The sequence below is a fragment of the Dendrobates tinctorius genome, unplaced genomic scaffold (assembly GCF_039654945.1).
Source record: "Dendrobates tinctorius isolate UK_male_01 unplaced genomic scaffold, ASM3965494v1 ptg000075l, whole genome shotgun sequence".
NCBI classification, from domain to species: domain Eukaryota; kingdom Metazoa; phylum Chordata; class Amphibia; order Anura; family Dendrobatidae; genus Dendrobates; species Dendrobates tinctorius.
This window is the reverse complement of record NW_027361743.1, coordinates 39,565,147-39,589,660: the sequence shown is the minus strand read 5'-3', so window position 1 is coordinate 39,589,660 and position 24,514 is coordinate 39,565,147. Positions and strand designations below refer to the sequence as shown.

Below are 24,514 nucleotides of genomic sequence, written 5' to 3'. Positions count from 1 at the left end.
GGTGATAAACGGGGGGTTTATTTACTTTTCATTCTATTTTGATCACTGTGAGAGTTTATCAAAGTGATCAAAATAGAATGAGGGGAAATTGCAGCCGGCGGGCGGACTGCGCATGCGCCCGCCATTTTCAAGATGGCGGCGCCCATGGTCCGGGACAGCGGGACACCAGGAGGCGGAGAGGGCCATCGGAGGTACTGGGGGGGGGGGACGGAAGGTGGGGGGAGCCGATGATGACGGCGGCGGCACATTGCCGCCGTCAGTCGGTGTCGGGGGCCGGTCGGCCCGGTGAGCCGGTGAGGGGGGGGGTCGTATCACGGTCTCCAGCCATGTCCGATGCTACTGCAGCATCGGCCATGGCTGGATTGTAATATTTCATCAATTTTCATTGATGAAATATTACTATCGCTCTGATTGGCTGTTTCACTTTTAACAGCCAATCAGAGCGATCGTAGCCACGAGGGGGCGAAGCCACCCCCCCTGTGGTGAAGAACAAAGCCCCCTGCATCTGCGGGTCGGGTGACCTTTCAGTGACCTAGGTCACCCGACCCGCAGGGGGGCTTTAAAGTCATGATGCCACATAGGCGTCATGGGTCGTTCTGGCACGACTTTTCATGACGCCTACGTGACGTCAAAGGTCGTGAAGGGGTTAAATTTTGTACTGTTTGTTTCATTGCAGCCATTTGATAAATTCAAAAAAGTTCATTTTTTTTCTCATTAATGTACACTCTGCACCCCATCTTGACTTTCACACTACTATTACTGATGTGGCAGCACAGCTGGGGGTCCTGCAGGCCAGTATGTCTAAGTTACAACACTCTATGCATGTCACTAAGGAGAGGATGGGGAAGCTGAGAAACATATTAGCACTGTGGAAGATACTATGGCAAAATCTGACAAGCAGCATCAGCGTATGGCCGCTGCAATATCAGCTGTGCAGGCAAAGACTGATGACCTAGAGAGTAGGTCAAGACGCAACAATGTGCGGATCACAGGGGTGCCGGAAAAAAACGAAGGCTCTGCGCCCACCGAGTTCTTTGAACAGTGGCTGTTAAACACTATTGGTCAGAATAACCTGTCCCGTTTATACACCGTGGAAAGAGCTCACCGTGTTCCCGCGTTTCCCTCCCCCCTGGTCGTCCTCCAAGACAGGTGCTTGTCAAGGTTCTGCATTATCGGGACAGGGATGCTATTCTTCGCTTTTCCATGAATCATCCGGACCTGAAAATCAACGGCTCCACGATTTCCATTTACCCGGACTTCTCTATGGAGGTTCAAAAGCAAAGGACCAAATTCGTTGACATTAAGAAGAGGTTGAGAGCTCTGGGTGTGCCATACGCAATGCTATATCCGGCTAAACTAAGAGTGGTAGATGAGGACATTGTCCATTTCTTCCCAGATGCAAAGGAGGCCCTCAACTGGCTGGACAGCAACGAGATGCGTCTCCGCAAGGCGAATTCTAAGGACTCCGCTGGCTGACTGAGCTGACTTGTCCTTTAATCGGGACGGGACTTGTCCTTTAATCGGGACGGGATCCTACATTTATCCGCTCTTCCTTCCTGTATACCTTTTTCTCAGGAGGAGGACCCTCCTCTCATTTTGGGAAATAATCTTGCTGTGCTTTGGAGGGGGAGGGAGAAATTTTCCTACCTCTTTCTATTTTTCTAGTTCACATGTTCTAGACATGTTGAAGGTATTTAACAGAAAGTTAATGTGAATGTTTTATGGTTAACTGTTGAGAATTGTTTGGCTGCAATCACCAGTCATATGCTAATCCCAGAGGTTGGGGAGTAAAGCGGGCTTGCTTCGGTGAAGTGGATACTCTGAATCGGATAAAGTACGCACCCTCCTCCGTGACACCTGGAGGAGATGGAAAGCTTGAGTTGGGTGAAGTTTGGGTATTGTGTGGGTGGGGGTGGGGGGAATGTTAAATTATTGTCTATGTCACACAGGTTTGTGTGGAGACAGCCTTACTAATTCACAATTGTGGAAATGGATGGCACGGTATTTGGGGCTGCAGGGTAATGGCGGATAAAATAAAGATAATAAGTTGGAACGTTAGGGGGTTGACGTCCGGAGTAAAAAGACAGGCAATGTTTACGTTCTTGCTCGATGCCAAACCTGCAGTCATATGCTTGCAAGAAACCCACTTGATAGAGAGTAGAACGCATCTTCTTAAAAAAAGGTGGCTGCAGGCAGGGTATCATGCAACATATTCCTCATACTCACGGGGGGTCAGTGTTCTTGTTCGCACAGGTATGCCTTTTGAACAGTGTAAGGTGATTATAGACCCGCTGGGACGGTTCGTATGCTTGCTATGTAAATTGTCTGGTATACTGATGTTACTGATCTCGATATATATCCCTCAGCCGTATTGTGGGAAATTGCTGTACAAGGTCATGGAGGTAGTGGGCGATTTCCCGGGGATTCCCTTTCTGATAATTGGCGACTTCAACAATGTTCCTGATGCCCATTGGGACAGGGGTGGTCGGGAGGCGCGGAGACCAGGTGGTAATTGCAACCCCTTTGGGGCGGTTCTGAAGGGGACTGCACTAATAGATATATGGAGAATCCATCACCCCGGAACCTATAAGTATTCCTGCTTCTCATCCGCCTCTGCCTCGCTGTCCAGGATTGATCTGGCTCTGGGGAATATTATATCAAATATTAAGTCTAGTGGGTGAGGTAACTTATTTGGCTAGAACTCTGTTGGATCACTCGCCTATGTGTGTGGTGCTTCAGGGGCAGGGCTCCGAATTTTCCAGGAGACCCCTGTGGAGGCTAAATCCGTTCTGGCTCCAGCTGATTGATCTGGACGGCCATGTGGGGGCTGACCTGACGGAGTTCCTTAAAATTAATATGAGCTCGGCCTCGGTATTAATGGTATGGGAAACCAAGAAGGCCTACTTTAGAGGACTGTGCATTAAAGACATATCGCTAGTTAAGACCGAGACGGGCAGGAGAGACCAGGAATTGATTAGGTCATTAGAGGGAGCAGAGGCGGCACTAATTGAGGAGCAAACCCCTGAGGCCGGGACCGTTTGAGATCAGCGCAGAGAGAGGTTTGTAATATGACTATGAAAACTGAGGAGAGGAAAAGGCTGTTCTGCACAATGAAGTTTTTCGAGGAGGGAGAGAGAGCGGGTCACCTTCTGTCCAGGGTGGTGGCGGCCCAAAGGGAATCGGCGTATATTGCTAAATTAAAGGGGAAAGACGGATGTGAGCATGCAGGCAGTAGGGCCATACTGGAGGTGATGGGATTTTACTCGAATCTGTACCAGTCACACGTGCAGCCGTCGGAGGAGGAAATTGATAACTTTTTAGTGGGGGGTGCAGCTTCCACGACTCTCACTAGCAGAGCAGAGGCTCTGTACCACCTAGTGACAGGACCCCGGGGGGGGGGGGGGGGGACGGTATCCCAGGGGAAATCTACAAAAAATACAAGGAGGTAAAAAAAACAGAGGACTAGAGTCTAAGCTAATATGCAAAATTACAAAAATTTATTAATAATACAAAGTATGACATGTAGTGACAATACATACAGGAAAGCACCATATAATATATGTTGTACATGAGCAGAAACAAATAGACAGAGGGTAAAATGGCTAATATAACAGTGACCCAAATACCCTAGGTCGTAGCAAGGTAACCTACCACCACAATAGATGCACATGAAACGGGGATAGTAAAAAATCATGCCAGTCTCTTAAAGGAGAAGGTAATGCCATACATATAATGTATAATGCTAAACCTCAATAACAAAAAACTCCCTAAAGAAAATAGTATGCTGGGTCTCAATAATCAAAAACTCTCTAGAGTATTGCCCTAAAGTGGGGTATACTATGAGGCATCAGCACAAATATACATCCTAAATAGGACTGGGGAGAATGTGATGTTAGGGAAAGCTGGAAAACCAATCTGCAAGTTTACATGAGAAATTGCATTGAGAGGGCAATAATTATAATGTAGTAAGTAAAAGTGCACCTAAAAAAGGTAATTACCCATCATGCTGCAAAAAGTGGGGACAGGACAGCGCGAAGCCCGACGCACGTTTCGGTGTAGATGTCCTTCTTCAGAGTTTTTGATTATTGAGACCAAGCATTCTATTTTCTTTAGGGAGTTTTTTGTTATTGAGGTTTAGCATTATACATTATATGTATGGCATTACCTTCTCCTTTAAGAGACTGGCATGATTTTTTACTATCCCCGTTTCATGTGCATCTATTGTGGTGGTTGGTTACCTTGCTACGAACTAGGGTATTTGGGTCACTGTTATATTAGCCATTTTACCCCCATTTCTATTTGTTTCTGCTCATGTACATATATTATACGGTGCTTTCCTGTATGTATTGTCACTACATGTCATACTTTGTATTATTAATAAATTTTTGTAATTTTGCATATTAGCTTAGACTCTAGTCCTCTGTGTTTTCTACATTTAGCTTTGAGTCGCTGCTTCAGTCTATTCATTTAAGAATGGTGGTATTGTTGCCACAACAAATTGATTGATGATGTTTTGGAGATTTGTTATATTAAAAAATACAAGAAGGTGTTGCTTCCCAAGTTGATGGAGGTTTACTCTGCGGGTTCGGCGGGGGGAAGGGGGGGGAGCTGCCACATTCCATGCGAGAGGCGATAATTGTTGTCCTACCAAAGCAGGGAAAAGATCTGACGGACCCAGCTTCATATCGTCCGATCTCTTTGTTGACCACTGACATTAAGTTATTGGCCAAAATGCTGGCGAACCGACTTAACAAGGTCAACGAATCCCTAATTCACCAAGACCAGTCAGGGTTTATGCCCAATAAGTCCACAGCTATAAATCTCCGGCGATTATACTTAAACATGCAGGCGAGGGCGGATAATGTGGGACAGAGGGTAATAGTTTCCCTAGATGCCGCTAAGGCGTTCGACAGTGTGGAGTGGACGTATTTGTGGGCGGTAATGAGAACCATGGGATTTGGTGATCAGTTTGTGAGTTGGGTGCGTTTGCTATATACATCCCCTAGTGCTAAAATACGGGTTAATGGTTTGCTGTCTGAGAGTTTCTCCCTATATAGGGGAACGAGGCAGGGGTGTCCCCTATCCCCCCTTGCTCTTTGCGATTGCGGTAGAGACTTTAGCGGCAAAGATTCGTGGTACTATGTATATCCGGGGATTCCAATATGGCTGCCACGTAGAGAAAGTGGCTTTATACGCGGATGATGTGCTGCTGTTTCTGGCTGACCCGAGCGACTCCCTGAGTTCGGCTATGGCAGTTATTGGTAAATTCGGCTCTATTTCTGGACTATCAACTGGGATAAATCCGTGTTGCTTCCCGTGGACTCGGCTGCTACCCTGGCGCTAGACCCTGGGACCCCTTTGAGGGTGGTTAGGGAGTTTAAATATTTGGGCATTGTGGTCTCGGCTAAATTGGAGGAATATGAACGGCTTAATCTTACCCCCTTTATCAATAAGTTTCAACAAAAAATTGGAGCATGGAAGAAACTATTCCTGTCTGTGGCAGGTAAAGCAAATTTATTAAAAATTATCCTCATGCCCCAGCTCCTATATATACTTCATAATACGCCTGTCTGGTTGGCGCAAAGTAAATTCTACCGGATTGATTCTCTTTTCCGGGACTTGATCTGGAAGGGTAGTAGGGCACGCATTAAACTTGAACATCTACAGAGGTCAAAAGAGGAGGGGGGCCTGGCAATCCCAAACCCGTGGGTTTATTATGTGTCATCCCAATGTCAGCATACGGTGGGGTGGGGGGAGCCAACTCAATCTACGTCGGCCGGGAAGGTCCTTGAGTTTATAGTGGGCAGAGGTCCGCTGCTGGCTAGTCTAGAGGATGGTAGGATCCGGGTGAACCCTAAAAGGCTCCCGACAATCGCTATGGTGGACAAGATTTCGCAAAGAGTTAGACAATAGAGGGGCATTACGGAGTTCACGCGCTTTTCGTCGGTTTTGTTTGATCCGAGACTGGGGGAGTTAATACGTCTGAGGGGATTTGCTCAATGGAGAAGGGTCGGGATATGGTTTTTGTCACAGCTGTTAATTGACGGCATGCTTAAGACTTTTGACGAGATCAGGAGGGAGTTCCATCTGAGTCAATCCTTCTTCTTTCAATATCTGCAGCTGCGGCATGCAGTTGATCGACAGCTTAAAACATCAAGACTAGTGGTGCAATCAGATGTGATGGTGAATCTTATAGGGTCACTGAGGGGCACTAGGGGTTTCATCTCCCTCGTATATAGGGTTTTTTTGGATTCATTTCTAGTAAGGCACCCGGCTAAGTCCAGAGAAAAATGGGAAGAGGATGTGGGACCAATCTCGGACTCTCAGTGGGAGAGCGTATTACAATTCATCCCAAGGTCTCTATGAGTGAAGCCAGGAGAGTCTCACAACTCTACCTAATACATAGGGTATACAGGACCCTGGTCTGGATGAAGAGGGCGGGCCTGAGGGGGGATTCTTGCTGCCCGCGTTGCTCTGAGGATGGGGCAGATCTCCTACATATGATGTAGTCCTGCCCTGCCCTAAAGAACTTTTGGGTACAAACACTTAATTTGACTTAGGAGGTAATGGGAGTGGATCTTATAAGGAACCCGCTGACGTGTGTATTGGGATGCATGGAGGATATTGCAGTTGATGAGTGGGGGGAAGCTGACCATAGCCAGAATCCTATATGCTTCCAGAAAGCTCATTGCGGCCCACTGGTTAGATGACAAACCGCCAGTTAGACAGGAACTGATTAATAAGGTTAACTTTATTAATTTGATGGAACAGAACATATATGCGAAAAGAGGTCAACACATGCAGTTTGAGAATGTGTGGGGTGGCTGGATGGAGCACCCAGGCCTGGCTTCGAAGGCTCTTATGAGAGAAAGAATGCGTCTACCTACGCGCCCTTGACCCTCTGTGTTGGTACTTTAAAAAGGGATCTTAAGTGGCTGCCTCGAAAAAAGATTCAAAATGTGACATGGTGTGTTATAAGTGCAATGATTTAAAGGGATGGGGGGAGGGGAGGGGATTTAGGATGTAAGTACAGTTATATCGCCTGTCAGGTTGAACATGGTTTATATTATATGCTAAAGTTAAATGTATTGTCAAAGTTTCATGCTGACAATTTTTAAATAAAAATCATCTGATTTAAAAAAAAAAAGAAGCTAAACATCGGGTTTCTAAGCACTGTGCTTAGAAAGCCGATGTGTACGTTAGATACCAGCACGCTGGTGCAGGGAGCTGGTAACCAACGTACACATCGGGTTTCTAAGCGCCATGCGGCGCTTAAAAACCCAATGTGTACGTTGGTTACCAGCTCCCTGCACCAGCGCACTGGTATCTTTACGTACACTGCGGGTAACTAAGCGACGTGCGTCGCTTGTTACCCGCGTGTCGCTGTCCTGATCGCTGGTGAAGCAGCCTGTTTGGCAGCTCACCAGCGATCATGTAGCGACACACCAGCGATCCTGACAAGTTCATATTGTTGTCGGGATCGCTGGTGAGTCGCTATGTGTGACGGGGCCCTAACACTCTCGCACGGCTCCAGGCCGTCCTTAACTCTGCTGCCCGACTAATTAATCTCTCTCCTCACTACACTCCTGCTTCCCCTCTTTGCAAATCTCTTCACTGGCTCCCAATTTCCCAGCGCATCCAGTTTAAACTATTAACACTGAACTACAAAGCCATCCATAACCTTTCTCTTCCATATATTTCCAAATTGGTCTCCCAATATCTTCCCTCACATAATCTACGGTCCTCCCAAGACCTCCTTCTCTCCTCGCCACTTATTCGCTCCTCACCTAATTGCCTCCAAAACTTCTCCCGAATATCTTCCATCCTTTGGAATTCTGTGCCCCAACACATCCGATTATCCACCACAGAGCTACTGCGATCCTCTACCTACTGTCTCCTTCCCCATAACCCTGTACAATGTAAGCCCACAAGGGCAGGATCATCTTCCCTTTCTAACAGTCTGTCATTGTTAGTTTGTTTACTGTAAGTGATATTTGTATTTTGATGTAACCCCTTCTCATGGACAGCACCATGGAACCAATGGTGCTATATATTTTAACAATAAAAATAATATTTATACACACATACAAATATATACACACATGCTATTAATTACTTGGAAACTAAACGCATTCACACCATATCGTCCCTTGTTGCCCCCTACATAGTGTCCAAGATATCCAATATGGCCAAGAACAGTCACAAACATGAGAGGACCATGACAAGAGCGAGCTCAGCTGTAAGGCCACATATCTCCACATATATTTCTTTGTGGAGACCAACTTGGTCTTTGTTCTTTTAAATGTTTTTATGCTGACAGTGGTTTGTTCACTTTGATTGTAATAACATATTTCATGTTTTCTACTCAGCTTGTTTGTAATACTACAGTTTCACTAGTGCCTTCTCCACACCCTCCTTCTTGATTCCTACTTATGCTTTTTTGGGGCGTATGGCACAGTTCCTGGATTTTTTTTTTAATAAAGTATCTTTATTAAAGTTTTCCAACAATTATTACATGATGTGTAAACACAGAAAATTAAGAACTGGGAAGGGGGGGGGAATGGGACATGGAAAATGAAATACCAAATTAAAAACAAAAATTCCCATTCTACAAAAAAAAAAAAAGGGACAAAACATATAGCCATCACCATTATAATGTCTAGAAAGAATACATCTCCTTTTGGAGCTTTTAGCCGTGCAATCATTATTATTGCTCATGGGGTAAACATGGATCATATCTCTCGTAATCCTCTTTATTAACCCCTTAAGCCCCAAGGGTGGTTTGCACATTCATGACCGGGCCAATTTTTACAATTCTGACCACTGTCCCTTTATGAGGTAATAACTCTGAAACGCTTCCATGGATCCCGGTGATTCTGACATTGTTTTCTCGTGACATATTGTACTTCATGTTAGTGGTAAAATTTCATTCATATAACTTGCGTTTATTTGTGAAAAAAAAACGGAAATTTGGCGAAAATTTTGAAAATTTCGCAATTTTCCAACTTTGAATTTTTATGCCCTTAAATCACAGAGATACAGCACACAAAAACTTGATAAGTAACATTTCCCACATGTTTGCTTTACATCAGCACAATTTTGGAACCAAAATTTTTTTTTGTTAGGAAGTTAGGATTACAAATTGACCAGCAATTTCTCATTTTTGCAACACCATTTTATTTTTACGGACCATATCACATTTGAAGCCACTTTGCAGGGTCTATATGATAGAAAATACCCAAAAGTGACACCATTCTAAAAACTGCACCCCTTAAGGTGCTCAAAACCACATTCAAGAAGTTTATTAACCCTTTAGCTGCGTCACAGGAATTTTTTGAATATTTAAAAAAAAAAAATGAACATTTAACTTTCTTTCACAAAAAAAATACTTCAGGTTCAATTTTTTTTATTTTACCAAGGGTAACAGTACGCCGATACCTGATATGTGGGGGAGGGGGGAACCACTGTTTCGGCACATGGCAGATCTCAGAAGCGATGGATCGCCGTTTGACTATCTTAATGCAAAATTGGCTGGAATTCAGATGGGACGCCATATCACGTTTGGAGAGCCCCTGATGTACCTAAACTGTGGAAACCCCCCACAAGTGACCCCATTTTGGAAACTAGACCCCCCAAGGAACTTATCTAGATATGTGGTGAGAACTTTGTAGCCACAAGGGCTTCACAGAAGTTTATAACTTACAGCGATCCAATTAAAAAATCATATTTTTTCCACAAAAATGATCTTTTCAACCCCAATTTTTATTTTCCCAAGGGTAACAGGACCCTAAAAGTTATTGTGCAATTTGTCCTGAGTACGCTGATACCCCACATGTGGGGGTAAACCACTATTTGGGCGCATGACAGAGCTCGGAAGGGAAGCAGCGCCATTTGACGTTTTTGGCTGGAATTGAGATCGGACACCATGTCGCGATTGGAAAACCCCTGATGTACCAAAACAGTGGAAACCCCCCACAAATGACACCATTTTGGAAACTAGACCCCCTAAGGAACTTATCTAGATGTGTGGTGAGAACTTTGAACCCCCCAGTGCTTCACAGAAGTTTATAATGCCTGGGCATGAAAATAAAAAAATCTTATTTTTTCCCACAAACATGATCAATTAGTCCCCAATTTTTTTATTTTCCCAAGGGTAACAGGAGAAATTGGACCCCAAAAGTTGTTGTCCAATTTGTCCTGAGTACGCTGATACCTCATATGTAGGAGAAAACTACTGTATGGGCACACGTCGGGGCTCGGAAGGGAAGTAGTGACGTTTTGGAATGTAGACTTTGATGGAGTGGTCTGTGGGTGTCATGTCGGGTTTGGAGAGCCTCTGATGTGCCTAAACTGTTGAAACTCCCCACAAGTGACTCCATTTTGGAAACTAGACCCCCCCGCGGAACTTATCTAGATGTGTGGTGAGCACTTTGAACCCCCAAGTGCTTCTCAGAAGTTTATAACGCCCGGGTGTGAAAATAAAAAAAATCATATTTTTTCCACAAAAATGATATTTTTGCCCCCAATTTTTTATTTTCCTAGGGGTAACAAGAGAAATTGGACCCCACAAGTTGTTTTGCAATTTGTCCTGAGTAGGCTCATACCCCATATGTGGGGGTAAACCATTGTTTGGGCACATGGCAGAGCTTGGAAGGGAAGGAGCACCATTTGACTTTTTCAACGCAGAATTGGCTGGAATTGAGATCAGACGCCATGTTTCCGTTTGGAGACCCCCTGATGTGCCCAAACAATGGAAACCCCCCAATTATAACTCTAACCCTAACCCCAACACACCCCTAACTCTAATCTCAGCCCTAGCCCTAATGGGAAAATGGAAATAAATAAAATTTTATTATTTTTCCATAACTAAGGGGGTGATAACGGGGGGTCTGATTTACTATTTATGGCGGTTTTTTATTTTTGGCAGCTGTCACACGCTAAAAGACGCTTTTTATCGTAAAAATAGTTTTTGCATCACCACATTTTGAGAGCTATAATTTTTCAGTATTTCGACCCACATGTGAGGTCTTATTTTTTGTGGGACAAGTTGACGTTTTTATTGGTATCATGTTCGGGCACGTGACATTTTTTGATCGCTTTTTATTCCGATTTTTTTGATTGCAGAATGAACAAAAACCAGCATTTCAAGAATTTCTTTTGGGGGGGGTGCGTTTACACCGTTCCACGTGCGGTAAAATTGATAAGGCGTTTTATTCTTCGGGTCAGTACAGTTACAGCGATACCTCATTTGTCTTTTTTTTGTTTTGACGCTTTTATGCAATGAAAACAATTTTATATAAAAAATAATTATTTTTGCATCGCTTTATTCTGCGAGCTATAACTTTTATTTTTTCGCTGATGACTCTGTATGGCGGCTCGTTTTTTGCGGGACAAGATGACGTTTTCAGCGGTACCATGGTTATTTATATCCGTCTTTTTGATCGTGCGTTATTACACTTTTTGTTCGGCGGTATGATAATAAAGCATTATTTTTGGTTTGCTTTTTATTTTTATTTTTTAAGGGGTTCGCTAAAGGGGTTAACTAATGGGACAGTTTTTATAGGGCGGGTCGTTACGGACGCGGCGATACTAAATATGTGTTACTTTTATTGTTTTTTTTTATTATTTCCAAAAAATGAATTTATTAGGGAATATTTTTTAATAAATTATTTTTACACTTTTTTTTTTTTTTACTTTATTACAATGTCCCGGGGGGGACATAACTGTCATGTGACAGATCGCTGATCTGTCACATTACAGATCGCTGTGACAGATCAGCGATCTATGACAGGCAGTGCTGCAGGCTTCCTCGTGCCTGCGCTTTGCAGGCATGAGGAAGCCGGCTCCCTGCAGGCCCCCGAAGGTCGCCGCCGCCATTTTGGATCCGGGGACCTGCAGGGAAGGAGACCCCCGCAGCAGCGCTGCACATCGCGCTGCGGTGGGGGTCGCAGGGAAGCACGGAGGGAGCCCCCTCCCTGCCGATGCTTCCCTAATCCCCCGGTACACTGCGATCGTGTTTGATCGCAGTGTGCCAGGGGTTAACGTGTCGGGGGCAGTCCGTGACCACCCCTGACACAGTGCCAGGTGTCAGCTGTGATAATCACCACGTGAGCACCGCTGATCGCTATGACCTACTATCCCATCCCTGGGAATTAAGTCCCAGGATAGTATGTCGTATGGCAGAAAGGGGTTAAGGTGGTATTGGAAACTACTCCCTTAGGCTAGGTTCACATTAGCGTTTGAGTCCACAGCGTATCATCTGCATGCAAAAATGCATGTTTACGCAGCGTTTTTTTATGCGCATCTTACGCATGATGGGAAAAAAACGCTGCGTGTCCATGCATTTGTATGCGTTTGCATGCGTTTGCTTTGTTTATGCGCATGCGTTAGATATGACACCAGACAAAAATGGGTGTATCTGATGGGATTTCTATTTACATTTTGAAGAACGCATGCCCTTGCGTACCAATGCGTTCCCATAGAAAGTAATGCGTTTTTTTTACGCTCATCCGCCTGTGCATATTTGACGGATTTTTGACGACTCAAAAAAATGTAATATGTTGCGTTTGCCGGACACCGCTGCACACCGCGAAATGACGCATGCGTACACAAAAGCATGCAAACCATGGTCCCTGCGTACACCATGTTAAATATATGTACGCATGACACATGCGGATCAAACGCTGCGCACACACACGCTGATGTGAAACCAGCCTTAGATTGTGTACTTTGGTATGTGAAAGATCTACAGACAACTTTTGGGGTCCAATTTCTCCTGTTACCCTTGGGAAAATAAAAAATTGGGGACTAAAAGATCATGTTTGTGGAAAAAATATGATTTTTTTATTTTCACGCCCGGGCGTTATGAACTTCTGTGAAGCCCTTGGGGGTTCAAAGTGCTCACACATCTAGATAAGTTCCTTGGGGGATCTAGTTTCCAAAATGGTGTCATTTGTGGGGGTTTTCCACTGCTTTGGTACATCAGGGGCTTTCCAAACGCGACATTGTGTCCGATCTCAATTCCAGCCAAAAAGTCAAATGGCGCCTCTTCCCTTCCGAGCTCTGCCATGCGCCCAAATAGTCGTTTACATCCACATATGGGGTATCAGCGTACTCAAGACAAATTGCACAATAACTTTTAGGGTCCTGTTACCCTTGGGAAAATAAAAATTGGGGGTGAAAAGATCATTTTTGTGGAAAAAAACAGGATTTTTGGGTTGCTTACCGTAAAATCTGTTTCTCGTAGCCTTCATTGGGGGACACAGACCATGGGTGTATGCTGCTGCCACTAGGAGGCTGACACTATGCACAAAAAAAGGTTAGCTCCTCCTCCGCAGTGTACACCCCACCGACCGGCAGGGAATTCCTCAGTTAGTGAGAAAGCAGTAGGAGAAGTAACAGAATAGATTGAAAACAGAACAAACAACTCAACTGTAACCAATCAACCAAAGAAAGAACAGGAGTTGTATAACATGGGAGGGTGCTGTGTCCCCCAATGAAGGCTACGAGAAACAGATTTTACGGTAAGCAACCCAAAATTCCTGTTTTCTCGGTCGCCTTATTGGGGGACACAGAGACCATGGGACGTCCCAAAGAAGTCCCTGGGGTGGGAAAACAAACTTCCATCAGGCCAGCGGACTCACCACCGCAGCCTGCGGAATCCTTCTACCTAGGCTGGCATCCGCCGAAGCGTAGGTGTGGACTTAGTAGAATTTCACAAACATGTGAGCCGAAGACAAGGTTGCAGCTTTGCAAAGCTGCAGCGCGGAAGCTCTGTGGCGTACCGCCTAGGAGGCACCCACTGCCTGGATAGAGTGCGCTGTGATCCCTGGAGGAGCCACTCGATGCTTAACCCGATAGGCCTCCAAAATTGCCGATCTGATCCAGCGAGCAATAGTGGCCTTTGAAGCTGGGTGACCTTTCCGCGCCCCATCTGGAATGATGAAAAGACTCTGTCTTTTGCAAGGAAGTCGTCCTAGCTGGATAGACTCTCATCGTCCTGACCAGATCCAGCTTGTTCAAGGACCGCTCCCGAGGATGAGTTGGACTCGGACAGAAGGACGGCAGAACAATATCCTCATTGAGGTGAAAAGAGGACACCACCTTCGGAAGGAAAGAGGGCGGAAGCCGCAGAACTACCTTATCCTGGTGAAGTACCAAAAAAGGAGAGCGGCAAGAAAGAGCCGCCAATTCCGACACGCGCCGGATGGAAGTGATGGCCACCAGAAAAGCTACCTTCCAAGAAAGGAGAGAAAGGGAAACATCCCTGAGAGGTTCAAAAGGAGGACCTTCCAGAACCTCAAGAACCAGATTAAGATCCCATGGATCCACGGGCGCTCGGTACGGAGGAGCCGTGTGAGCCATGCGCTGAAGAAAGGATTTGACCTGAGGGCGGGAGGCCAACGTCTTCTGAAATATAATGAACAGCGCAGAAACTTGACCCTTCAAATAACTGAGGGCAAGCCCCGCATCCAGCCCTGCCTGAAGAAACGCCAGAACAGAAGGGAGCGAAACACACATGGGCGCGATGACATTGGCCTCACACCAAGTGAAATAGGTCTTCCAAGTACAGTAATAAACTTTGGAAGATGATGGCTTTCTGGCTCAGATCATGGTATGAATTACTTGATCGGAGAATCCTGCCCATTTCAAAACCTCGGTCTCAACAGCCACGCCATTAAAGTGAGCGGCCGAGGACTGGGGTGGCAAATCGTGCCTTGAGACAGCAGATCTGCCCTGTCTGGAAGCTTCCAGGGGGCGTCCGCGAGAAGGTTGACAATGTACTCCTGCATCTCCATGGAAGCGATTACCGACCGAAGAGACTCCATTCGGAAGTGACGCAGTCGGACTCTCTAGTTGAGTAACTTGAGGCCCAAGATGGGCGAACTGTCCCGCCTTCTTTCGGTACCACAAACAGGTTTGAATAAAATCCTGTGAAACGTTCTGATTCGGGAACGGGCACAATCACTCCGTAATTGAGGAGAAAAGCGATGGACGCAAAGAACCCCAGAACTAAGGCAGGATCCTTTGGAGGTCGGGACTCGAAAAAACGATCCCGAGGACGAGAAACTAACTATCTTGTATCCTGATGATACAACTTCCCTGACCCAAGTGTCCTCTACTGAGGCAAGCCAGACGTCTCTGAAGAAAAGGAGTCAACCTCCTAATTGGGAAGGACCCCCGGGGGTCCGTTGATAGACATGCTGATGTGGACCGTCCAGATCTGGACCTGGAGGATCTGACCTGGGAGAAGTGAGATCGCCAGGAAGGAGTGGGTCTGAAAGGCACCTTCTTCCTACCTGGCATGCCTGCGGTCTCTGTTGGTTAGAGAAGTTCTCTGCCGTATTGAAGCGGCGGAAAGACCGAAAGGGCCGAGACTGACGTCTTAGCGGAGGTCTGCGAGGCTTGGACTGAGGGAGGAGGGAACTCGTGCCCCCAGTGGCGTCCTTAATAATCTGGTCCAGCTGGAATCCGAAGAGACGTGCTCCCTGAAAAGGCAGATTGGTAAGGGACTTTCTTGAAGAGAAATCCGCCTGCCAAGCTTTGCGCCAAATTGTACGTCGGACTGCCACCATGTTGCTTGATGCCTGAACTGCGCAGGACGCGGCATCCAAGGAGGCAGAGAGTAGATAATCCCCTGCATGGGAGATCTGGTTGGCCTGATCAGCCAAATGCCCTGGTTGGGCCTTATCTAGGATGCCCTTGCGGAGATCCTCTGCCCAAGTGGCTATGGCCTTCGCTACCCAAGTGAAGTGAAGGCTGGGCTTAGCACCGCTGCAGCCACTTCAAATGCTGACTTTGCTAAAGATTCTATAATTCTATCATTAGAATCTTGTAACGACGCCACACCTGAAATCGGGAGGACCGTGTTGTTAGAAAGTCTGGACACGGGTGCGTCTACCGAGGGGGAAGCAGACCAGTTATGGGTGAGCTCTTTGGCAAACGGATACAGCACGCCGAGGCGCTTCCCTCTTTGAAAGCGCCTGGTCGGATTTTCTCTTTCCCTGGTAAGAGTCTTGCCAAACTCAGAGTGGGTGGCGAAGACCCTGGAAGGTGTTTCTGCCCGTCTGAACGAAACCTCCTGATCTGAGGATTTCGCAGGGGAGTCTGAGATTTGATTTCGAAGGTGTGGTGAATCGCAGCAATGAGGTTCTGTACTGTAACCTTCATGTCCGCATCCTGGTCCGAATCCAGCTCTAAAAACGCTTCACCTGACTCGGGTGAGGAGGCACGGGAGGGCGACTGCTGGGAAGGACTATGTGGGGATGTGAGGCCAGGAGAGGATTCTGGCCGGAGATCCTACCTGGGTCTTTTGCGGCTTCTGCTGGCTGGCTCAGATGGAATGTCTTGCGACCTGCTGGACCCTGCAGAAGTGTCCAGGGGCAACCTATCAAGAACGGCCACTAGGGACTGAGACACTCTGGTGAGGTCTGCCACAGACTGTGAAAGAGACGAGGCCCAGCCAGGGATGGGGAATTCGCTTTCACGTGGCACAATAGATGGCTCCTGAACGGGGTTAGGGTTTGCGATTGCAAGAGGGGCATGCGACGAACTGGACTAGAGTGCCCGTGGGGGCCGGCGGCCGGCTACACTCAGACTTAGAGTTAGACATAAAGAAGCAACAGAAGGACCCTGAAGAAGAGCCGGAAGGTTGGGGGACAGAAAGGCAGAGGAGGGTGTCAGTCTGCAGTTGCAGAACTACTCACGGTCCGGTGTCCCCCAAAGCGCTGTACCAGGCTTGTGAGAATTGCAGGACCCCAGCAGGGAATAGCTGACATCCGTCTATCGTCTCCGGCTGACAGGCTGCAAAGATGGCGGCAGCCTGAGGTGGAGGAAAAAACGCGGTTCAGGAGGGCCAAGAAGAAGGGCGGAGTTAGCCAACTGAACCAAAGGAAACCGCCCCCCTTACCCAGCCACAGGCCAAGAGAGGCGGTGGGAGGGCCTAGGAACGGGCGGGAGCGCAGCCAGCCTATGAGTGGGCGGGGGGCGTGGCCGCGACGGGCGCGAAGGCCTAAAATGAAGCCGGGGACTAAATTAGAGATGGCGGCCGCCTGTCAGCAATGGGCGGCGCGGAAGTGCCGCAACGCTGCAGCGGCCACACACAAGGAAGATGCCGCCAGAACCGCGCCGGAAGATGAATCCACCGATGAATACAGGCGGGGGGGGAGACAAGGCCCGCACCGCAGTCGGGGCCTAGGTGAAATGCGGCGACCGTCGGAAGGCGCGGGCCGCATCCTGCAGCGCTGCCTTGGTGCCGCTCCAATGTATCCTTGCGGTGGTTTGCTCCATGCGCCGCTCCTCTGCTCCAATAAAGGTACCTTCTTTATCCAACGCTGTCCGTTAATCTTTCCCGTGTCTGCGCCTCTTCCGACCAACAGGCTCTGGTGGGCGAGTGGGTGGGAGGCGTTTGGCAAGGACCATCCGTCGCTGGCGCGCATCTGCGCTGAGTTACTGGTCCACACGGAGAGCTATGAGGATACGGGGTGGGGTGTACACTGCGGAGGAGGAGCTAACCTTTTTTTGTGCATAGTGTCAGCCTCCTAGTGGCAGCAGCATACACCCATGGTCTCTGTGTCCCCCAATAAGGCGACCGAGAAATATGATTTTTTAATTGTACGGCTGTACGTTATAACCTTCTGTGAAGCCCTTGTGGGTTCAAAGTTCTCACCACATGTCTAGATAAGTTCCTTGGGGGGTCTAGTTTCCAAAATGGGGTTACTTGTGGGGGGTTTCGACTGTTTAGGTACATCAGGGGCTCTCCAAACGTGACATGGCGTCTGATCTGAATTCCAGCCAATTTTGCATTGAAAAAGTCAAACGGCGCTCCTTCCCTTCTGAGCTCTGCCATGCGCCGAAACAGTGGTTCCCCCCCACATATCAGGTATCAGCGTACTCAGGACAAATTGCACAATAATTTTTGCAGTCCAATTTCTCCTGTTACCCTTGGCAAAATAAAAAAAATTGGACCTGAAGTAATTTTTTTGTGAAAAAAAGTTAAATGTTCATTTTTTTTTTTTTAAACATTCAAAAAATTCCTGTGACGCACCTGAAGGGTTAATAAACTTCTTGAATGGGGTTTTGAGCACCTTGAGGGGTGCAGTTTTTAGAATGGTGTCACTTTTGGGTATTTTCTATCATATAGACTCCTCAAAGTGACTTCAAATGTGATGTGGTCCGTAAAAATAAAATGGTGTTGCAAAAATGAGAAATCGCTGGTCAACTTTTAACCCTTATAACTTCCTAACAAAAAAAATTTTGGTTACAAAATTGTGCTGATGTAAAGTAAGCATGTGGGAAATGTTACTTATTAAGTTTTTTGTGTGCCGTATCTCTGTGATTTAAGGGCATAAAAATTCAAAGTTGTAAAATTGCGAAATTTTCAAAATTTCCGCCAAATTTCCATTTTTTTTCACAAATAAACGCAAGTTATATGAATGAAATTTTACCACTAACATGAAGTACAATATGTCACGAGAAAACGTCAGAATCACCGGGATCCATGGAAGCGTTTCAGAGTTGTTACCTCATAAAGGGACAGTGGTCAGAATTGTAAAAATTGGCCTGGTCATGATCGTGCAAACCACCCTTGGGGGTTAAGGGGTTAAACACTCATCTAATTAATCCTAGTACTTTCCTCCAGCATCCCTTCAGCTTAGGACATGACCACATCATATGAAGTAGAGTAGCCGGCTCCACCCCACACCTAGGACAGCATACGTCTGCTCTGGCCCCAAACTTACACATAAATTCCGGTGTTCTATACACCTTATGTATTAAATAAAGTTGAGAAAGTCTATGTGCTTCACTAAGAGAGAGCTGAGGTATCCTTTCCAATATCTCTATCCATTGACCTTCTATTGGGCTGATCTCTGCCTCCCATCACAGTTCCTGGATTATTAGGTGGTGCTAGTCCGTTCTCTGCTCAGATTCTTGTTCCTTTCCTCCTTCTTCCAAGACAGTCACGGAAACTAAATGGGGAGTGCAGTGGTAACGTCTAAATTGTGCCTTTCCTACATTTCCTGTGCTGTAGGATTGGACATGGACTAAAGGGGTTGTCCAGTACTAGGACTACCCCTTCTCATTCCCCACGCTTGGCCCTGATAAAAAAAAACAAAAAAAAAACCTATACTCACGTCCACGTGCGGTTGTTGTGACATGTGACTCCGGCGCCCAATCAGCGCTGGCGTCACTGTCCCCGCCTTTGGACAAATCGAACATGAAGAGGAAGTACGGGCTGCAGCTGATCTCTGACTTCATCTTCATGCTCAATTTGATAGGAGGCGGAAATACCTAACCTACTGTGGTGCCCTGCACATGGGGGTTGTGACATGGCTAATCAGAAGAACTATACTACATTTCTAATTGGAGGTATTTGCTATTATTATTACACTTACTGAATACTGGGATAGGATCTTGGACATGGGATTACCCTTCTAAGCATGAGTGGAATCAGTCCAATCAAAGTCTACAGGCTGTGCATCCGGCTGATAGATACAGGTTGGCCATCTATCACCCCGCTCCACCACAGTAGTTTGGGTTTTTTTCGTGGTTCTGTGCCAGTGATGGGGGAGGCAAGCCATGGTCACGAGACAGCACGTTTAACAAAAGAAATACGAAGTAAAATATATACTTACCCTGATCAACTGTGGTGTGCACAATAAACTATCAGAGATATCTGAAATTAATAAAAGTTTTAATATGAAACAAGGTGGAAAAAAATATTTTTCTTAATTATGTCAAATGACATGCAGCTTAAAAACCAAGTCCCCTGCTAGTAAATATTAAAAGATAAATCTGGCCATCAACCTCAGTACGACTATTCAATTACACCAGAAAGCTGGCATAATTTCATTTATAAGAAGCCTACAATGTATATATTTTTTTTTTTACTTACCAAACTTCTTATCCAGCTGTGGTGTCCCTGGAAGATATTTTCTATCCTCGATGGGAACCTTGAAAAGCTGTTTCATGATAACAGGGCTGAAATCACAAGTTACAGAAAGTGTAATATGTATAAACGTCCTGCTTGTTCTAGTTCTGTTATATGTGTAGTAATGGCACTGGTATGAAAACCATCGTACATTACAATCAGCGCCCAGTCTGCAGATCTTACCTTTCTGCTAAATCTCTACTTGAGGCACCAAAGACATCATTAGCCGGTGCTGTAATGTCAGGGCTCTGCTGTGACTTGTTACCATTTCTAACATTTTCTGGGGAAAAACATATAGTATTGGCTTCATTGTCAAGAAAAGACAAGATGACTTTCAAGCAGACCAAAAAATAGGGATTTGTGTACTCACCGTAAAATCCTTTTCTCTGAGCCAATCATTGGGGGACACAGAGACAGTGGGTGCTATAGTGCTTGCCATTAGTAGGACACTAAGTAAACCAGAAAAAAAAGTTAACTCCTCCTGTTGTGAGTTCATTCTCTGGTTCACCAGTTGTGAGTTCTACTTCCAGACTCCCTCTGGTGGTAACAGGAGGTAGAGAGGCTGATTTGATCGGTGGAGATCTGCCACCTGAGAATGAGGATGACTATTGGATCTCAGGAGTCTCAGATTGGATTTAAGACAGCCGACGCCCTATTCAGTTGCTGGTGACTCCTTCTGGCTTGTGAGCTCTTGGTTTTCAGCTCTGTTCCAGTCATCTAAAGCTAAGTTTTTCTGCTAATGTTCACACTTGATTTTGTTGGTCTATTCAGTTTTTTGGTGTGGTCAGCCAGTGTGCTGAATTTCCACTCTTATTTATCAGTATTTTGCCAATTGGCTTTTTGTCCCTTACTAGTTCGGTCTCTTTTTGTTCTGTCTCAGAATATTCAGAGTGCTGATATAGTGGGAGAAGTCTAGTGACTTCAGGGTTAATTTTGCTATCAGAAGTGTTGGACATGATTTTTGTAGGGTTTTTTTGCAGGTTGCAGAGAGTCTTTCCTTTCCTGTCTAGTTAATTTGGGCCCCATCATTTGCTCAGCCTATTTTCCTGCCTGTGTTTGTGCCTTCATCTTGTTTCACCGTCAATACATGTGTGGGGGCTATCTATTCCTTTGGAGTCTGCTCTGGGGCAGTTAGTTTTCCCTTTTCTTGCTTTAGGCTTAATTTAGTCCTCCGGCCGTGACGAGGCGTCTAGGAACATCGTAGGCATGCTCCACGGCTACTGCTAGTTGTGTGGTAAGATCAGGGATCTGCAATCTGCATAGTTACCAACCTCTCTGGTTTTCTGTGACTTGGCAACAAGTCAACAAAACAGTCAACAATAACCATAACTATGTCAAAACCTAAGAAGGCTACAGTGAGCCAATAGGCTAAACAGGGTGGGAGCTGTGTCCCCCAATGACTGGCTTGGAGAAAACGATTTTACGGTGAGTACACAAAAATCCCTATTTCTCCTACGCCTCATTGGGGGACACAGACAGTGGGACGTCCTAAAGCAGTCCCTGGGTGGGGAGCACACATCTGCTAATACCCCATGTACCACTGAGTCAACACTGAGGTACTGCCGATTGCAGGATGCGTCTCCCGAGAGCTGCATCCGCACAGGCCTGAGAATTAATTTGGTAATGTTTTGTAAAAGTATGCAGACTGGACCAAGTCGCAGCCTTGCAGACATGTTCTGCCGAGGCTTGGTGCCGAATGGCCCAAGAGGCGCCCACTTAACGGGTAGAGTGCACCTTAATCCCCGCTGGGACAGGCGCGTTCCTGACACGGTAGGATTCCTGAATCGCCAAGCGAATCCACCTGGCTAGCGTTGCTTTTGAAGCGGCTAGACCCTTCCTATGCCCTTCTGGAAGTATGAACAGGGCATCTGACTTGCGGAAGGGAATCATCCGCGAGATGTACCGTCTCAAAGCCCTAACCACATCCAGGGTGTGGAGGGCCTTCTCAATGCGATGGACTGGTGCCGGACAAAAGGAAGGCAAAACAATTTCCTCATTGTGATGGAAAGAGGATACGACTTTGAGCAGGAAGGACGGGGACGTCCTGAGAACTGCCTTGTCCTGATGAAACTTCAGGAACGGAGGGTGGCAGGACAGGGCCGCCAATTCCGAAACGCGTCTGATTGACGCAATTGCCACTAGAAAGACCACCTTCCAAGAGAGGACGGTCAGTGGTACATCCTGCAGCGGTTAGAAAGGAGCCTCCTGTAAGGCCCCGAGAACCAGGTTAAGGTCCCATGACTCCAATGGCCTTCTATAAGAAGGCGCCACATGGGAGACTCCCTGAATGAACGTCTTGACCTGAAGTTTAGTGGCAATTTTGCGTTGTAATAGCACTGACAAGGCCGAAATCTGGCCCTTGAGCGAGCTAAGCGCAAGGCCTGACTTTAATCCGGATTGAAGGAATTCCAATATGGCCAGAATGGAAAACACCAGAGGGGATCGACCATGATCCTTGCACCATGAAAAGAAGGTTTTCCAGGTGCGGTGATAGATGCGCATGGACACAGGCTTCCTAGCACTAATCATGGTGGAAATTACGTTGTGAGAGAACCCAGTCTGTGCTAAAATCCAGGATTCAACGACCACGCCATCAAAGACAGGGCCCTGGAGTTCTGGTGGTAAATCGGGCCTTGCGAGAGTAGATCCATGTGATCTGGAAGTCGCCAGGGGACGTCGGCGACTAGTTGTATTAGTTCTGCGTATCATGCTTTGCGCGGCCAATCTGACGCGACTAGGATCCCTCCACTCTGATCTTCTTGACGATCTTCGGAAGCAAGGGAAGAGGGGGAAAGATGTACGGGAGCCGGAACCGGTGCCATGGCAGAACTAGGGAGTCCGCTCCGATGGCGCATGGATCGCGCGATCGGGCAATGAACCGAGGAACCTTGTTGTTTCGTCTTGAGGCCATGCTATCCACATCCGGAGTCCCCCAACGATGGCAAATCTGTTGAAAGACTTTCGGATGAAGAGACCACTCCCCCGAGGCAATGCCTTGGCGACTGACAAAATCTGCTGCCCAATTTTCTACGCCCGGGATGTGGATTGCTGAAATGGATGTATGGTTGGTCTCGGCCCAATGGAGGATGTGACTCACTTCGTGCATGGCCATCCTGCTCTGGGTACCTCCCTGGCCGTTGATATACGCTACAGCTGTGGCATTGTCGGATTGGATCCTGATGGGGTGACCTGCGAGGAGATGGTGGAAACTCCTAATCTGATCGCTCGTATCTCCAAAATGTTGATGGGGAGACGTGACTCTCGGGTTGACCAACGACCCTGTGCCATGTGGTGACGAAAGACCGCACCCCAGCCGAGAAGACTTGCGTCGGTGGTTACTACCAACCATCTTACTGGGAGAAAAGACCTCCCTTGATTCAGGGAGGATATCAGTGTCCACCACCTGAGGGCTTGCCTGACCCGAAGGGACAGAAGAATCCGACGGTCCAGGGAGAACGGGTTCTTGTCCCAAGCTAACAGCAACGCATGTTGTAAGGGAAGGAGATGGAACTGTGCAAATGGAACCGATTCCATTGCAGCCACCATCTTTCTGGGAACTCTCATGCTGAAACGAATGGAGTGAGAAACCGGTCGGGAAAGAGTCCACGCTGCCTGTCGTAAGGCATGGGTCTTTTCTGGAGGGAGAATGACCAACCCGCGGGAAGTGTCCAAGTTCATTTCTAAAAAGGAAATCTGCTGAGCCGGTTTTGGGAAAGACTTTTCGAAGTTTATTTTCCACATCAGGCAAGAAAGTGTATTTACTGTTATATCCACAGATTCCTCACAGGCTGGAAGGGACGGACCCTTCATGACCAGGTCGCCCAGATACCGTAACACCACTACTCCCCGAAAGTGGAGAGTGGCCATGACAGCCGCCATGACCTTGGTAAAGACCCTGGGGGCGGTGGCGAGTCCAAAGGGCAAGGCACCGAACTGGAAGTGTTCCTTGTGAATTGCAAAACACAGGAACTGCTGGTGGGACGGGCAGATCGGAATGTGAAGGTAAGAGTCCTTGATGTCGATGGATGCTAGAACTCTCCTTTTTCCATGGAAGCGACAACTGATCCTTGACAAACTGATTTAACAGTTTGAGAACCAGAATGGGCCGCATTGTCCCGTGTTTTTTTGGAACCACAAAAAGGTTTGAATAAAATCCCCTGAACCTTTCGCGATGAGGGACCGGAATGATGACTCCATCCCTTAGCAGAGCCTGAACAGCCCGAAGGAAGGCTCTTGTCTTTTCCTTGGGGGGAGAGGAAGGGAAAAACCGAGTTGGAGGGGGAGAAGAAAATTCTATTTTGTATCCGGAGGACACCAGCTCCCTGACTCACTTGTTGTCGACGACCGCGAGTCAGGTGTGGCTGAAGGAAAGTAAGCGACCGCCTACTTTGTCGGTGTCCGCCAGATACCGCAACAAGTCATTGGGTAGAAGATCTATGAGATCTGGCTCCCCTAGATCCAGATGCCCTAGGCCTGGGTTTCCAAGAGCGGTAAGGTCTGTATGAGACCTGGGAGCCTCTGTCTCCACGCTGGGACCGACCTGATCCGGAAGAGAAGGTAGAGGAGGACCAACCAGAATTGTAG

At 46.9% G+C, this 24,514-nt stretch overlaps 1 protein-coding gene across 2 annotated transcripts in view; it reads right to left on the bottom strand.

Moving 5' to 3' along the window:
• Window positions 1-24,514, bottom strand: part of BRCA2 (BRCA2 DNA repair associated) — a 174,378-nt gene that overhangs the window by 142,279 nt on the left and 7,585 nt on the right. For both annotated transcript variants that reach the window (XM_073583185.1, XM_073583186.1), the window contains exons 3-5: window positions 20,114-20,210; window positions 19,895-19,980; window positions 19,635-19,675 (exon numbers count right to left, since the gene is read on the bottom strand). In XM_073583185.1, coding sequence (XP_073439286.1) covers window positions 19,635-19,675; window positions 19,895-19,980; window positions 20,114-20,210 — 224 coding nt within the window. The remainder of the gene's footprint in view (window positions 1-19,634; window positions 19,676-19,894; window positions 19,981-20,113; window positions 20,211-24,514) is intronic.